The 17,361-nt window shown below is 42.4% G+C and overlaps 1 protein-coding gene across 1 annotated transcript in view; it reads left to right on the top strand.

Moving 5' to 3' along the window:
* The window catches only part of DGKQ (diacylglycerol kinase theta), a 119,881-nt gene that overhangs the window by 51,391 nt on the left and 51,129 nt on the right, over nt 1–17,361 (top strand). Inside the window, exons 7-11 of the mRNA XM_043969759.1 lie at nt 1,955–2,029; nt 11,310–11,410; nt 14,050–14,279; nt 14,969–15,059; nt 16,322–16,376. Coding sequence (XP_043825694.1) covers nt 1,955–2,029; nt 11,310–11,410; nt 14,050–14,279; nt 14,969–15,059; nt 16,322–16,376 — 552 coding nt within the window. The remainder of the gene's footprint in view (nt 1–1,954; nt 2,030–11,309; nt 11,411–14,049; nt 14,280–14,968; nt 15,060–16,321; nt 16,377–17,361) is intronic.

The raw sequence follows: 17,361 nt of genomic DNA on the forward strand, positions 1-17,361 counted from the left end.
GAGGGTCCTTAAGGTCCCTTCGGGGTCGCCAAACTGTGAAATTTAAAATTGGATATTAGATCATAAATCTCCCCTACTTAACTTTTCCCTTAATTTATCTCCCAGACTAGTAAATGGAAGCTTCTGGTTTTCTAGATAGAGCCTTTATTGTATATAAGGTGTTGTTGATTAGAAGGATAGGAAAGTAGAAATACAGTAGAAATCGTCTTAAATCTAGGCTTAGTCTATATTTCTTATAAAAACTCACCAAACCAAAAAAGGCCACCTTTGGAGTGAGGGAGACCGTCTGTGCTGCGCCGCCAGGAGTCCCGCCAAGCAGGCAAAAAGGCCTCTTCCGTTCTCTCCACCCCGGAAGTCAAACAAAACCCCGGCAGGCAGTCTGACATGCGCAGCAGGCGGACTGCACCCGGCAGGCAGTCTGACATGCGCAGCAGGCGGACTGTTCATCTCCTCCCCAAAAGGGTGGTCCTTGAAAAACTGGCGTCCTTCAGTTATCCTAACCGACTGTTAAAAACTTTCATATTTTACTACACTTAAGGTCTCTTATTATGATTACTCTGGGTTCTGCCACATAGTATAATAGAATTTAGGGTTGGAAGGAACTTTAGAGGTCTCAAGTAATTCAACCTTTCGTGATATAGATTGGGAAACTGAGGGTACATACCCTGCCCAAGGTCACACAGGTTTCACGTAGCAGAGCTGGGATTAGAACCCTAGGTTCTGAGCCTCCAGATTAGAGGCTTTCTTTTTTGGGGGGGGGGGCAGGACTATGGGGGTTAAGTGACTTGCCCAGGGTCACACAGCTAGTACATGTCTGAGGCCAGATTTGAACTCAGGTCCTCCAGAATCCAGGGCCGGTGCTTTATCCACTGCGCCACCTAGCTGCCCCATGAGGCTTTCTTTATTGGAGACCATGCTTGCTGATTTGCTAGCCATGTGACTGGGAATAATTACTTCTTTCTGAACCTTAATTTACTTATTTGTTAAATGAGTATAATAATTGCCCCTGCTCTATCCTGATCAAAGGGCATCTTAGGGATCAAATGGGAGTGTAGACACGTGTTAGTGGTTTGGAAAGGAGACATCCCCAGTCCAGTGCAGGGATCTGAGGTTTGACTGCTAAGGTAGAGCCCATCTGGCAGGAGGGCTGTGGAGAGAGTGAGTGGGATCGGGAGGAGAGAGGGGGAAGGAATGCAGGCATCCTGGAGAGGGCTAGTAGGATATTCATTGGTCATGATGGGGGTGGGGACTTGGTTGGTGAGTGGAGAGGATGCTGTCATCAACATTGGGGAAGTCCAGATTGTACTTTGAGTATCTGAGATGCCACACTGGCCCCTGGGTACTCTTTGAGATCCCCCTGGGAAGTTGTCAGAGGACACTGCAAAGTGCCATCCCTTCTTATAAGAACCCATGGGCTGACCTTTTATGAGTTTCTATGAGCCTTGATGAGGAGGACCCAGGATGCTGACTTTTGCTTTCATGGAAGGTGCATCTTCTTGTATCTGAATATCAAATAGTTTGGGTTTTAGAGTAATTCCCCATGTTATGAATAAACACTATTACCAAGGGGGCCATTTTCCCTAAGGAAGTTGGGTTTTTTAAATGGAGATTTTATATTTTAAAATTACATAAAATTTGTGAAATGGACAGCTAGATGGCTCAGTGGAGTTCAAATTTTGGCTTCAGACACTAGCTGTATGACTACAAGTCACTTAACTCTGTTTACCTCAGTTTCCTCATCTGTAAAATGAACTTGAGAAGGAAATGGCAAAGCACTCTAATATCTTTGCCAAGAAAACCCCAAAAGGGGTCATGAAGAGTTGGACACAACTGAACAACAACAACAAAAGTTTGAAGCAAACACAAGCTGTAATTCGGAATAGAAGATGACAGAAATTTAAATGAGTTAATCATTTATTGTCATTTGAGTGACCTAGAACCTGCTTCTTTACAGATGATGGCGATGATGCTGTGGACACTGGCCCAGCTCCAGGGTCACTGAAAGATGCCCAGGTTTCTACAGACTCCAGTGAGTAGTTTTATTAGAGGGAGAAAATTTTTGAATAAAGTAAATGTCACCGATTCTGTAGCTTTCTAAAATGAGTATGGTCTGTGTCCTTCCCTGGAGTTAATGTCTTAGTGAACTTCCCTGTGGACTATATGCATTATATAGGTACCTTCTCAGTTAGAGGACAGGATAGGAGAAAGGTCTGTGAGTGTATCTATATACTAACCTGTGAAAATCTATTCCTTCCATTTTCACTCGAGCAAAACCACAATTGACCAGAGACCTCAAACATCTGGAGTGTTTCTTGCTCTTGAGAGAGAAGGTGAAGGGTTTTTCTTGAATGCCCACAAAGGACAAGAAATAAGCTCGAGTCATGCAGTTTTCTTAAACACATTCTGCTTCTGTGATATTTTCCAGGCTCGGGGTCTACCCAGCCCACATCTCTCTTCAAATTGAAATCTGGGGTTTAGCATTTTTATCAGTGATGTTTAAAATCTATATTGTGGTTGCCTTAAATTAGAAGCTTTAGCACCAGTCTTTGGGCATTAAACATTTATTAAAGCATACAGGTATTCCCATGGAGTTCAGAAAGTTAAGAAAAGGCCTATCTAGCCTGGAGTTCCAGCTTGGTCGGGTTCTTCCTCAAGTCCTCTGCCATGAGCCTGCTTCAATCATGAACTCTCTCCAGCAAGCTGATTGTGGAAGCTTTTTATAGGTCTGGAACAGAGGCAGTCCTTACACACTGCTTCAAGCTGATTGGTTGGCGTCATCCAAATCCATTGGTTTTGAAGGTGTTCTCAAGTTGAGTTCACAGTCTAGCTTCTGAGAATAATACCTTCTTAAGGGATAGCCAGGTGTGATTACAATCCAGTTTACTTGAAGTAGGCTAATCAGCAGTCAATCACTCTCACTTGATTCAATCAGCCTAGATTAATCTCCAGGTGGGTCTTTGAGTATCTGCTAAATCCCATTATTTTATCACACAGTAAAGCCACTGATGGCCTCTATCTCTCATTTCTAGATGTTGCAAAACTGGGAAGGTTGACTAATCTATCCAACAATATAGTCCAGAACCAAGAAGATCTCAGTGGTTGAGAGAGAAAGAGAGAGAGAGAGAGAGAGAGAGAGAGAGAGAGACCAAACTTAACAAAAATGAAATTTAACCAGGATAAATTTAAAATCTTGCATTTGGGTTCTAAAAATCATCCCCCCACTTTTTTTTTTCAGTTCTACTATATATACTAGTCATGTGAGTAACTTACTTCCTGCCTCTGAGCCAGAGTTTGCATTTGGTTTTTTAAAAAAAAACGAACCGTAGAAAGGATGTGGCAGGTATAGATGGATCATTCATGGGTTTTAACGGACCACAAATTCAATATGAGTCAGTAGTGTAGCCAAAATAGATCATTTGAATGTAGGAGATAGAGAGTGGATCTGTGATTTTGCTGGTATGATGAACTCCCAGGTAGAGAAACTCTCTCTACCAATGTAGGTTGATACCTTCCCTGCAATTTAAAAATCTTAAGGGGTTGCCTAGAGTACTGAGATTAATTTATTTACCTTGGATCACCCAGCCAATGTGTGTCCCAGCAGGGCCTTGGACCTCCATCTTCTTGGTTTTAAGGCCAGCTCTCTGTCAGCTTTACTCTACTTCCTCCAATGTGAATTTCTCTTGGTTGCCTTACTAGAGGTTTACTGTTCAGAGTGAGAGCTGCGATATTTTTGATCAGAGCATCTCTGCAAATATGGTTCTCAAACCTGAGCTCTACATTTGTGTCAAAGACTTTGACAAGCTTGAGTTCCTGTAGAGAATGGTGGCCAGGAGGGTGAGGGAGGTGAGCTCTGGAGACCCTGAAGAATTGGCTGAAGAACTGGGGAAAGTTTAGCCTGGCAAAGAGAAGGTCTGATAGGGGCATGGCTGCTCTCTCAACATTTGAAGGGTTGTCATGTGAAAGAAGGATTCAATGTGTCATTTGGTTCCAGAGAGCAGAACTAGGAATATGAGTGGCAGATGCAGATTTCTATTTGATAGAAGTTGAAAAACATGGACAATTCATCCTGCTCAAAAGTGGAAGAGGCCAACTTTGGAGGTGACCTTGTGTGGGGAATTCCTGTTAGATATAATTGGGATGAGGGGCAGCTAGGTGGCGCAGTGGATAGAGCACTAGCCCTGGATTCAGGAGGACCTGAGTTCAAATCTGGCCTCAGAAACTTAAGACTTAACTATAGCTGTGTGACCCTTGGCAAGTCACTTAACCCCAATTGCCCCGCAAAAAAAAAAAAAAAGATATAATTGGGATGCCCTCTGAAGTCCCTGTCACATAGGAAATGCTATGGTCCCATGACCTTATGCTCCTGCAGTGAGTGGAATTGCAGTGAAACTTGATGGACTCTGCCAAATAGGAAGACGTGAACAGAGAGATCTTTAGAGTTTGAAGAAGTAATAATAAGCTGAGAACAAACTCTCAAACTTTATCTACATAGAAAAAAATTTTGGGGGGGTGGGGCAATGAGGGTTAAGTGACTTGCCTAGGGTCACACAGCTAGTATGTGTCAAGTATCTGAGGTCGGATTTGAACTCAGGTCCTCCTGAATCCAAGACTGGTGCTTTATCCACTGCGTCACCTAACTGCCCCCTAGATAGAAACTTTATAGATTAATTCTGCTTCCCAGACCTACCCATTACCTAGCATCCTCAGGATGGTAGGCTATGTGTTATCTTTTCCTGTGACAATGTAAGTTCTTCTAGGACGGGGGCTATCATTCTTATTTTGCTTGTATTCATCTCCCCAGGCACAGTGCCTGGCATATATGAAGCACTTACTAAATGATTAATGACTTGACTGTATGGAGCTCTCTAGCCTGTATTGATTTGTCCCATCTCCTTGCCCCTTTCCTTCAGGGGTGCTGAGAGCAGAAAGAATAGGTTTCCTTTGTGGGGGGTGGGGAGAACCACATACTGCTCCTGCCAGAGAAACAGTGTCTGAACAGAGAAAATCCCAGAACTTTCGAGCTGAAAGGCTCTGCAATTGTTCTTTAGTCCAACCCTTAACTCCCTTCCCAGCTTCCTCCAACAGAAATACATGAAAAGTGATCCCATAGTCTTGGTTCTGAGACTTCTAGTGATGGGGAAAGTCACTTTCTCTCTGAGGCAACTTGTCCTATTCCTACATAGAAGGCATCTGTTAGAAAGTTTCTTAACATAGAGCTTAAATAAGCCTCTCTGAAACTTCTTCTCTCTGTTCCAAATAGAAGAGATCCAATCCCTCTTCCATTTAACTACTCGTTAGCCTTGGAAGATCAATATCATAATACTTTTAAGTCTTCTCTTCTCCGCAGTAAACACCCTCCGTTCTCTCCATAGATTCCTGTGGTCTTTGATCCTTCTTCATTTGGTATCTACTTCTCTCACTATCCTCATCAGCCTCTTCATATGTCAGTCAGCCAGTCAACCAGCATGTTTCTTAGAATATCGTTTTAGGGGCAGCTAGGTGGTGTAGTGGATAGAGCACTGGCCCTGGAGTCAGGAGGACCTGAGTTCTAAATCTGCCCTCAGACGCTTGACACTTACTAGCTGTGTGACCCTGGACAAGTCACTTAACCCCAATTGCCTCACCAAAAAAAAAAAAAAAGAATATCGTTTTATTTTCTCTCAATTACATGTAAAGACAATTTTTAACATTCATTAAAAAACCCTGAAAACTTTGAGTTCCAAAATTTTCTCCCTCCCTCACCTTCCTCCTCCCTAAGACAGTAAGCCATTTGATATAGGTTATATGTGTGCAGTCATGTAAAACATATTTCTGTATTAGTCATGCTGTGAAAGAAGAAACAAACCACAAGAAAAAAAAAACATGAAAAAAGTGTGCTTCAATCTGCATTCTTTCTCTGGAGGCCGATAGCATGCTTCATCCTAAGTCCTTTAGAATTGTCTTGGATCATTGTATTACTGAGAATAGCTAAGTAATTCACTGTTGATCATTGTACAGTATTGCTGTTACTGTGTATAATGTTCTGATTCTGCTCACTTCACTTTGCATCAGTTCATATAAGTCTTTTGGGGTTTTTAAAAAATCATAATGCTCATTATTTCTTATAGCAGAATAGTATTCCATTAGAATCATGTACCACAACTTATTCAGCCATTCCTCAATTGATGGGCATTCCCTCAATTTCCAATTCTTTGTCACCACAAAAAGAGCCACTATAAATATTTTTTGTATAAATAGGTCCTTTTTGAAAATAAGAAATGTTGGAGAAGATGTGGAAAAATTGGAACATGAATGCATTGTTGGTAGAATTGTGAACTGATCCATCCATTCTGGAGAGCAATTTGGTACTATGCCCAAAAGGCTCTGGGGCTGTGCATACCCTTTGACCCAGCAATACCACTACTAGGTCTGTATCCCAAAGAAATCATAAAAAAGGGAAAAGGACTTACACGTACATGCAGCTCTCATTCTGGTGGCAAAGAATTAGAAATTGAGGGGATGATTAAATTAGTTGGAGAATGGCTAAACAAGTTATGGTATATGAATGTAATGGAATACTATTGTGCTGTAAGAAATGATGAACAAGCAAATTTCAGAAAAACCTGGAAACACTTACATGAACTGATGCAAAATGAAGTTGGAAGAACCAGGAGAACATCATACACAGTACCAGCAACACTGTGCAATGACTGGCTATGATAGACTTCCCTCTTCTCAGCAATATAATGATCCATGACAATTCTAAAGGAATCTTGATGGAAAATGCTTTCCACATGCAGAAAAGAACTGTGGAATATGAATGCAGATTGAACCATACTATTTTTACTTTTTTTCGTTTTTTGGAGGTTTTTCCCTTTTGTTCTGATTCTTCTTTTACAACATAACTAATGTGGAAATATGCTTAACATGATTGTAATGTATAACCTATATCAGATTGCTTGCTGTCTTGGGGGGGAGGAGGGGAAGGAGGGGGAAGGAAAAAAATTTGGACCTTAAAATCTTCGAAAAACAAATGTTGAAAACTATCTTTACATGTGAATGGAAAAAAATAAAATACTATTAAGATTGAAAAAAATGAAATTCAAAAATTAAAAATAAATAAATAGATTAGCATAAAAAGATCCTTTTCCCTTTTTAAAAAATCTCTTTAGGATACTGACCTAGTAGTGGTATTACTGGATCAAAGGGTATGCACAGTTTGATGGGCCTTTGGGCACAGTTCCAAATTGCTCTCCAGAATGGAGACTGACGTTTATTAAGTGTCTGCCATGTGCCAGGTTCTCTGCTAAGTGCTGGGGATAAAAAGAATGGCAGGAGACAAACAGCCTGGTTTGTTGTTGTCTTTGCTAAGATGCCATGCCCAGGACCGGGGCCAGCGCTCCGGATGACACAGCAGGGGTGGGTCTCTGTATCCCGTGGCTCTTGCTCTGGCCAATATGCCTTGGTCAGTGCAGCTGAAGATCCCCTCAGTTGTTCTGGCCGCCGGCCGAGGGGCAGAGAGGCTGGTGCGGGTGTGGGTGCGGGTGCTGCTGTGGCCCTTGGAGCTCCCAGGAGCAGCACCTCGGATGCCCTGCTTTTAGCTAAGTGCCAAGAGGATTTGGAAGACTGAGATAATTACTTTTCGCAGGCATTTAATAGACTTATCACGGCCCAATTAATGCAGCAGGGAGTCTCCAGATGGAACCAACAGAGAAGAAAAATGTTTTCATCAGATTCCCCAGGTAGCTAAATGCCGCTCACTAGGGAAGGCCAGAGAAGGGAACACACTATTTAATCCCTTGGAGACTTGGTGGTGACTTCACAGGTCCGTCGGTTCTGAAAGGGACTTTACGACCCAGGAATAATGGGAACGTCACCATCTAGGACTGGAAAGGACCTTGAAAGGTCATCTAGTCTGGCTGACTTCCTTATTTTACAAATGAGGAAACTGAGGCCCAGAGAGAAGAAAGCACTCACTTATCAAGGTCACACAGACACTCAAGGCCTGGACCTCAGACCCTCCAGATCCTCAGAGCTCAGAGAATTGTTCCGTAAATATCAGCTTATTTGCAGAAGAGATGACTGCTCCCCTTCTAGGGTAGGGTAAGAAGTTCCCAGCACCTATCAAACATTATCTGCAGCCACAGAGCCTCCATGAGGGTCATTTCCCTGCATCTCTGGAGCCGTTGGAGGCAGATGGGTCAGCAGCAGATGTGCTAGAAATAATGGCTTCCCCACCCACCCTGCAACGTGATAAAGCCAAATGATGATGCTGGCTTCCTGCTCAGATCAAGGAGTATTCTTGCTTGTCCCTGTAGAAGGGACAGGAAATGGTCTCTGGGTTTACTATCTCTTTCTCCCAGTCCTCCTGCTCTATACAAATAGCCAGAGAGTCTGGCCTCTGTGTGATTACCTTCTTGTCTGTTCTCTTCTGACCATCAGAACTCGGAATCTCAAGCACATTGGGAATTTTTTCCTGGCCTCACGTCCTCTCACTGCGGGTATCATTTTAGCCAGAAGGAAAAGCCCTCTCCAGAGAGATGGAGAAGAGCAGTTGTTAGAGCTAGCTACTGGTTTAAATGAGCAGCTTGAATTAATAGGTATTGTCTGCGTTGAAGGTAAAGGCCACTGTGATCTTCCTTAGGCCCGGATCTAAGCACATCATTGCCCTGCTCAGACACTCACTATTTCCTCTTATCTACAGGTTAAAATACAAATTCAGTCAGGTAGCATGCTACTATTATATTTCATGTTACCCGGCACCCAGCACAATACCTTGTATGGAGTTGACACTTAATCAATGCTTATTAGATCTGGCTTCATTCTGGCTACCTTATTTCTCACAATGGGTAATCTCTTCCCTCAAAAGAACCAGGAACAGCTCAGAAAGGCAGAGTTTACATATGCTCCATGAAATAGAATCTGATCTTGTACTTTTCATCACAGGTCATACCTGGCTGGTCTGTCAGCGTGTAGGAAGATGCTTGGACCCAGGTCACTGTCATCCACAGTCACCATCCACTCCCCCACCCCCACCCTTTTATTATCTGATCTGTACACCATCCATGTACTTATTCTAGACTGCATTGACACAACATATTGCTGTCTTTTACACAATCCTTGAATCACTCCTATGACAAAATCTTTCTCCGGTTGAGCTATTGATGTCTCTACATACTCAGTGCTCTCTTACTACAATCACTAGTCCTCTCTGCATGTGATTCTGTAACTACTGCTCTCGGGCTATTCCCCTTTAAAAAAAATTATTATTATTATTATTAAATTTTTTTTTGGTGAGGTAATGAGGGTTAAATGACTTGCCCAGGGTCACACAGCTAGTAAGTGTCAAGTATCTGAGGTCAGATTTGAACTCAGGTCCTCCTGAATCCAGGGTTGGTGGTTTATCCACTGCGCCACCTAGCTGCCCCCTTAAATTATTTTGAAATAAGTTTTTATTGATGTCTTCTGTTTTCACACCGTGTTATCCCCATCATCCCTCTTGTCTTCCTCCCAGAGAGCTCCTCCATTTACCAAATAGTATTTTTTTTAAAGATTAAAAAGAAGAGGGAAGCACAGCTTGATCTATATAATACAAAGTCTGAAAACATGGAATATGCCACACCGTGGACCTCCAACCTCCATAAGAGAGTGGGTTGGGGATGTCCTCTCATCTTTCTTCATTTGAGTCCTGCTTGATCTTTATCATTTTGATAGTTCACTTGATTTTTTGGTGTGTGTTTTTTTTTTTCCATTTTCATTGTTGTGGTTACTGTGTAGATTGGCTCTGCTTTACTTATCTCTTTTTGGTTCATGTAGATATTTCCCTGCTTCTCTGTATTTGTCACATACATTATTTCTTCAGCGCAGTAATATTACATTACATTCATGCACTTCAGTTTGTTTATCTGTTCCCCATTCGACAGGCGTCTATTTTGTTTGCCGTTCTTTGCCATCACAAAAAAAAGTGCTTCCGTAAATATTTTGGTATATATGGAGACTTTCTTCTTCTTGATGGCTTCCTTGGAATGTACAGTTCAAAGGGTATGGCTATTTTGGTCACTTTAATTGCATAATTCCAAATTGCTTTCCAAAGTGGTTGTAACACATTGTAGGTCTACCAACAATGTATAGCATGCTTATCATTCTATAACCCCTGCAAACATTGACTATTCCCATCTTTTGACTTCTTTGCCAATTTGAAAGGTGTGAGGTGAAAACTCAGGGTTGTTTTGATTTGTATTTCTCTGATTAGTGACGTAGAGCATTCTTTTTTTTTTTTTAAATTACTTGGGGCAGTTAGGTGGCTCAGTGGATAAAGCACCAGCCCTGGATTCAGGAGGACCTGAGTTCAAATCTGACCTCAGACACTTGACACTTACTAGCCGCATGACCCTGGGCAAGTCACTTAACCCTCATTGTCCTGCAAAAAAAAAAGAAAAAAAATATTAGATTACATGATGAACATGGAAGTGCCTATGTACTACAGAGCACTACACATATGTAGGGGACTGTAGTGGGAAAAGCATTGGATTTGGAGTCAGGAAAACCTGGGTTTAATCTCACCTTTTATGTCATACATATGCGTGAATATGAACAAGTCACTTGATCTCCCTGACCCTCAGTTTCTTCATCTGTAAGATGGGGATAATAGCAGGCACAAAGGAAATAAGCATCTAAGCACCTTTTATGTGCCAGGCACTGGAGTAAACACTTCAGAAAAATCATTTCATTGAATAGTTACAACAACTCTGGGAGAGATTAATTATCCCCATTTTATAGTTGAGGCAGACAGGTTAAGAGACTTGCCTCAGCTAGTAAATGTCTAAGGCCAGATTTGAACTCAGGTATTCCTGTCCATCCCTAGCTCTACCTCTCAGACAAGCAGTAATAATGATTACACAGTACTTACTTAGCATGCTGGAGAGATCTTCTTTGGGGGATTTATGGGAAGCTGTGGATACCAGTTAAATATGGAGCAATCTGAAACCTAAGGAAGGGGAAGTGAATGGCCCAGGGACAAGGTGAAAGTATCTCCTGCACTTTCTCCTTGTCATCCTTTTCTTCATAATCCCTGTGCTGCTGAGTGTGTTAGGTTTTACCTTGTGTTTTTTTTTGTGGGTGTCTGGGAATCAGTCTAGGCTCAGATCAGGGCATAGTCTGGTGGTGAGGTCAGAGGTCAGTTGGAACCACATCAGGGCTTGGTCAGATCCATGCCAAGGATTGTTTTGGAGCTAGGAGTCAGAGTTCTGCCTTTTAATTCTGATTTCTCATTGTCTTGCCTAAAAAGTAAAATGTTACATTTAAGAAACTCTCTGCCTTTTTCCTCTTAGGCAAACAGACACTGAAGATCTTTGATGGTAACGATGCCGTGAAGCGCAACCAGTTCCGGCTGATCACCATTCCCAGAATAGCAAAGACAGGGGAGGTTGTGGTAAGAGATAGCATAGTCCCAGATGGCAGGGGCTGGGATGGACCCCCAACTCATAGCCCGCTATGGGACTGTGGGCAGGTGGTTCTAGGCTAATCTACTTTTTCTTCATTGGACTAGCTGTGCTATTCAACTCAATTCAGCAGACATTTATGTGTGTATATGTATATTTGGGGGGGGGGGGCAGGACAATGAGGGTTAAGTGACTTGCCCAGGGTCACACAGCTAGTAACTGTCAAGTGTCTGAGGACAGATTTGAACTCAGGTCCTCCTGACTCCAGGGCCAGTGCTTTGTCCCCTGCACCAGCTAGCTGCCCCCAACATTTATATTTTTTAATATATTTTTTTCTGTAAATAGTATTTTATTTTTTCCAATTTCATGTAAAGATAGTTTTCAACATTCATTTTTTATAAGATTTTGAGTTGCAAATTTTTTATCCCTCCCCAAGACAGCAAGCAATCTAATATAAGTTATACATGGATAATCATGCAAACATATTTCTACATTAGTCATGTTGTAAAAACAGAAACACAACAAAAGGGAAAAGCCACAAAAAAAAGTGAAAATACTATGCTTTGATCTGCATTCAGACCCCATAGTTCTTTCTCTGGATGTGGAGAACATTTTCTGTCATGAATCTTTTGGAATTGTCTTGGATCATTGTATTGCTGAAAAGAGCTAAGTCTATCATAGTTGATCATTGTACAGTGTCATTACTGTGTACATTGTTCTCCTGGTTCTATTCACTTCACTCAGCATCAGTTCATGTAAGTCTTTCCAGGTTTTTCTGGAAGCTTGCTCATCATTTCTTATAACACAATAGTATTCCATTCACATTAGTCATATGCCACAACTTGTTTAGCCATTCCCCAATTGATGGGCATCCCCTCAATTTCCAATTCTTTGCCACACCAAAAAGAGCTGCTATAAATATTTTTGTACACGTAGGTCCTTTTCCCTTTTTTTATGATCTTTTTGAAGGATACAGACCTAGTAGTAGTATTGCTGGATCAAAGGGTCTGCACAGTTTGATTGCCCTTTGGGCATAGTTTTAAATTGCTCTCCAGAATGTTTGGATCAGTTCACAACTCTACCAGCAAAGCATTAGTGTTCCAATTTTCCCACATTTTCTCCCAACAGTTATCATTTTCATTTTCTGACATATTAGCCAATCTGATAGGTGTGAGGTGGTACCTCAGAGTTGTTTCTATTTGCATTTCTCTAATCAATAGTGATTTAGATGAGCAGACATTTATTTATTACTGGGTATAAGACACTAGGGTCAGATACAAAGAAAAACCCAAAGTAATCTCTGATCTTGAGAATCTTATTTTACTGAGGGGAGGGGAGGATACATTATTCCTCTAATTCACAGTTAAATTTGGGAAGGAGGGAGCTAACGCTTGGGGAAATGTTGGGAATGCCATATACAGGAGCTCTGACAGTTGAATTGAGCCTTGAAAGAAGCAAAGATCATGAGAAGCGGACACAAGGGACAAGGTGTTTGTTACAGTTCTGGAGGACAGGTTGGGCACTGAGCGTCTGGGGATGGTCATTGTGTGAATAGTTGGTTAGTAAGTCCACTTTGGCTGGAAGATAGAGTTTGCAAAGGAGAGTAGTATGAAATATGGCTGGAAAGGTAGGTGGGAGGCAGGTGGTAGAGTCTAGAAGGATTTCTATTTTTCCCTAGTGGCAATCTGGAACCACTGAAGGGTTTGAGCAGGGCAATAACATGGTTAGATTTCTGTTTCAAGAACATTATGTCAGTCATAGAGAGAATGGATTAGAGCAGCAGAGAGACTAACTGGGAGATTCTAGCTGAGCTTTTAAGGAAGATATGGATTGTATGAGATGGAGGTGAGGTAGAGTGTATTCCAGGCAAAGGGGACAGCCTGTGCAAAGGCACCTTGCTGGGAGATGAGATAGCAGGTAATAAAGTTTGGCTGGAATATAGTACAAATAATAATAATAATAATAATAATAGTTTGCATGTATAGTTAGCAAAGTGCTTTTTTTTGGGGGGGGTGAGGCAATTGGGGTTAAGTGATTTGCCCAGGGTCACAAGCGTCTGAGGCTGGATTTGAACTCAGGTCCTCCTGAATCCAGGGCTGGTGCTTTATCCACTGTGCTGCCTAGCTGCCCCACTTTATTCATATATTTTTTGCAACAAACATTTATTTTATTTTTTCCAGTTACATGTAAAGGTAGTTTTCAACATTCATTTTCATAAGATTTAGAGTTCCAAATTTTTCTCCCTCCCTCCTTCCTCCCCACTCCACAAGACATCAGCCAATCTGATAAAGGTTATATATGTACAATCCACAAGTACTCTTTTTATCAGTTCTCTCTATGGGGATGGATAATATACTTTATCATTAGTCCCTTGGGATTGTCTTGGATTATTGCACTGCTGAGAGTAGTTAAGTCATTCACAATTGCTCATAGAACAATACTGCTGTCACTATGCACAATGTCCTCCCAGTTCTGCTCACTTTGCTATACATCAGTTCATATGAGTCTTTCCAGGTTTTTCTGGGATCATCCTGCTTGTCATTTCCTGTAGCACAAGACCATTCCACTACAATCATTATACATATATTTTTAAAGAAATAACTGCCTGCCTCCTCTTCTGGTCTTGCAGGAGGCAGCCTTGAGGGCTTATTACATTAACGAGGACCAACGAGACTTTGAGCTCCAGACGTTGGCTCAGCAGTCCATGGCTGATTGTGCAACTCACAAAAACGGAGGCCCAGAGGATGCCAGCAGCACCAGCATTCCTTCTGTGTTCAGAGAGTCCATTCCCGAAGCTTGGATCATTCGTGCTAAGCCCAAGGATCATGAAGTTATCAAAATTTACCCAGCTTGGCTGAAGTGAGTGGGGAGACACTTACCGAATGGGACTGAATTCAGGGTGGGAGTTGAAACCAGGACTTTCTGAATACAAAGAAGGAAGACTATTCACTAGATCATGTGTTTCCTCTCCACTGATTACTTTAGTGAGGTGTCAAAGTGGGGAAGGTCATTCCTGACCAGGGAATCCAAAGGTTGTAGTAGTCTATTCACAATTAGAATTTGAGTTATCATGGATCCAAATGGTTTCTCCACTTAAAACAGGGGTAAGTCCAGTGGTGTTCTAGTTAATATTTAACAACCAGCTCTCTGAAAAACAATGTACATGTAACACACTTCTGAGCTTAGTTGGCATTCCTAACATTTTCTCCATCATTTTCTTAAGTCTAGACAGTCAGTAAAAAAAATAAGTCAAGCTTTGATCCGTAGTATTTGCTAATGTCTGACATACAAATACTAGGGCTGAAAATTTACCAGCTGCCTCTTGCGAGCTGGTTTGAGCTGGCTGCAGCCCACCGTGGCTTGGATGAGACCCTTTGTATTGGGAAATGGGTAGGAATTTGTGGACTTGCTGTCGACCTCCTCTTCTGACTTCCCATCCATCCCCTATTTTATGTAGCCTTTAAATGAATCTAGCACTTTCCCTTTCCCAAGAGATCTCAGGCACCAGCTCAGAAATGTCAGTGACTTAAAATCCTCATTCCCTCCAGGGTTGGAATGGCTTACGTCTCCATCCGGATCGACAAAGAGAGCACTGCTCAGACCGTGATGAAAGAAGTCCTCCCGCTGCTGGGGCGACAGGTGAGCATTTAAGCTCTGGCTACTCTGGAATTTAGGGGCTGATTCTCATGCCCCCTTTCTCCTGCAGGTTCTCCTGAAGTAATGCTGTTGTATTTGGTGCAACAGCCACTTAGTCAATTAGCAAACTTGTCTTAAGTGCTTACCACCATCAGGGCCATGTGCTCTCAGCATAATGCAGGAGAAAGAATACACTGGATTGGGGTCCAGGGAACCAGTTCAGTCCTAACTCTGCCACTTACTAGCTCTGGGTCTTAGTTTCCACCTCTCTAAAATAAAGGGCTAGAATAACAACCACCATGACTGACACAGACATAAATAACACTTTGAAGTTAGTGACATGCTTTTTTTCTTCTTTTGAGCCTCACCACAAAGGCAAATGTGGAAGATATTTCCATTTTGCAGGTGAGGAGAGTGAAGAGTTAACTTCATAGAGGTTGGGTGACTTAGCTAGGAAGTGTCATAGGCAGGATTTGAACCCATGACTTACCCCTCCAATGCCAGCCCTCTTATCTTATTTGTTTCATGGCTTCCAAGCTCTAAATTCTATGAACCTGTGGTATAGATTTAAGAAAGACGTGATACTTCCCTTTCAGAGCTTACAGCCTAGTAGGATCATACTTTGACCTAATAGTGTTACGTTATTACTGGGCAGAGAAAACTGGAAGACAAAAACCCAGGAGGGCTGTACTGAGTCATATTCTAATTGGGTCTCTTTGGGCAGCTCTCAAGGACACACAGCATGGTAGAGAGAACACTTGTGTTAGAGTCAGAATGCTTAGGTTCTACATTTAGCTGTGCCCTTTACTATCTGTGTGGCCTTGAGGAAATCCTTTCCCTTCTCTAGGCCTGAGGTTTGTCATCTATAAAATTGGGGTGTTAGACTTACTACAGAACCTTTAAGGTCCTTTTGGGGGGGGGGGTCAATGAGGGTTAAGTGACTTGCCCAGGGTCACACAGCTAGTAAGTGTCAAGTGTCTGAGGCTGGATTTGAACTCAGGTCTTCCTGAATCCAGGGTCAGTGCTTTATCCATTGTGCCACACAGCTGCTCCCAAGGTCCCTTCTTGCTTTGATAATCTGAGATACTATTAGTCTTTAAGTCCTTTTCCTGGGTTTGAGTCTTTCCATTGGGCCTCTTGCTTTCTATTTGAGAAGATGAGATATTGGGGTGAACAGTGCAGTAACTGTTGTAAACCACCTCATGGACAAGGTATGTTGGCTTTGGTAAAAGCTTAATGAAATGTCTTTGTCTGATCCTCGGCAGGCAGAAAGTCTCAAGAATTTCCGATTTGTGGAGGTGCTCATGGGCAGTAAGCAAGGTGAGATGGGGACTGGTGCTTTTGATCAGCCCTGATGTGGCAGGATAGACAACAGTCTTAGTTGGGAACATTGATTTTATTATGCCAGGCCCCACAAGCCAAGGTCTAGCCCTGGTGGATTCTTTTTGCTCAGATTTCGTGTTATATGTTACCATGATTCTTTGGGAAGGTGGAGGAAGAAAGCAGCCTCTATTGCTGCTAGGCCTGAGGAGAGTACCAAACTGTTTCTTTCCCTGGGCATGTAGGTAAGCAACAGATTTAAAAACAACAGGAGCCTAGGGCCAAGGGCTTATGTTCTCCAAACCAGCACTTCTACTTGGAGCTGAGTGTGTCGACCCAAAGGAGAGCCAACTGAATCCTCATTGTGGCCCTGCGGACCCTGGCTTGCCTTGGGTGTCTGTGTCTCTGGGGAGACCTTGTTTACCCGGCCATGCTTGAAAGTCTTGAAGGTTTGGAGTTTTAGATAAAAACTCTTGGTCATAAGGTCAGCAACAACTACATCCTTGACAATCCTTTCTGAGCCCTAGGTGGGCCTAGGTCAGAAGTAGGAGAAAGCATAGCTTTCCTTGAATACCCTCCTGCGTCATGAAAATAACTTTTGTGAAGATCCCACCCCAACAGCACTACTGAGACCTCCCTTATTGCAGGAAAGGCAGCTGTGGCATTGAAAGAGCCCTAGGCATGGTTTCAGATCCCAGCTCTACCATGTATTGACTCTGTGAACTGAATCTTGTCCCTTCCTCTCTGTGGACCTCAATTTCCTCCCATTCAGGCATTTGGACTAAATGACTCATCCCTAAAACCTCTTTCATCTATCAGTACCATGATCCCTGGATTTGATACCTGGTGTTGCTGCTTATTCACTTGCCTAACACCGGGCAACAAGTTCCTTTTTCCTCTTTGAGTCTTGGTTTTATCATTTCTCAGGTGGAGCCAATAACATTTCCACTGCCCCCATTCAGGGCTGTTGTGAGAAAAGCAGCTT

The sequence above is a fragment of the Dromiciops gliroides genome, chromosome 6, assembly GCF_019393635.1.
Source record: "Dromiciops gliroides isolate mDroGli1 chromosome 6, mDroGli1.pri, whole genome shotgun sequence".
Classification (NCBI taxonomy): Eukaryota; Metazoa; Chordata; class Mammalia; order Microbiotheria; family Microbiotheriidae; genus Dromiciops; species Dromiciops gliroides.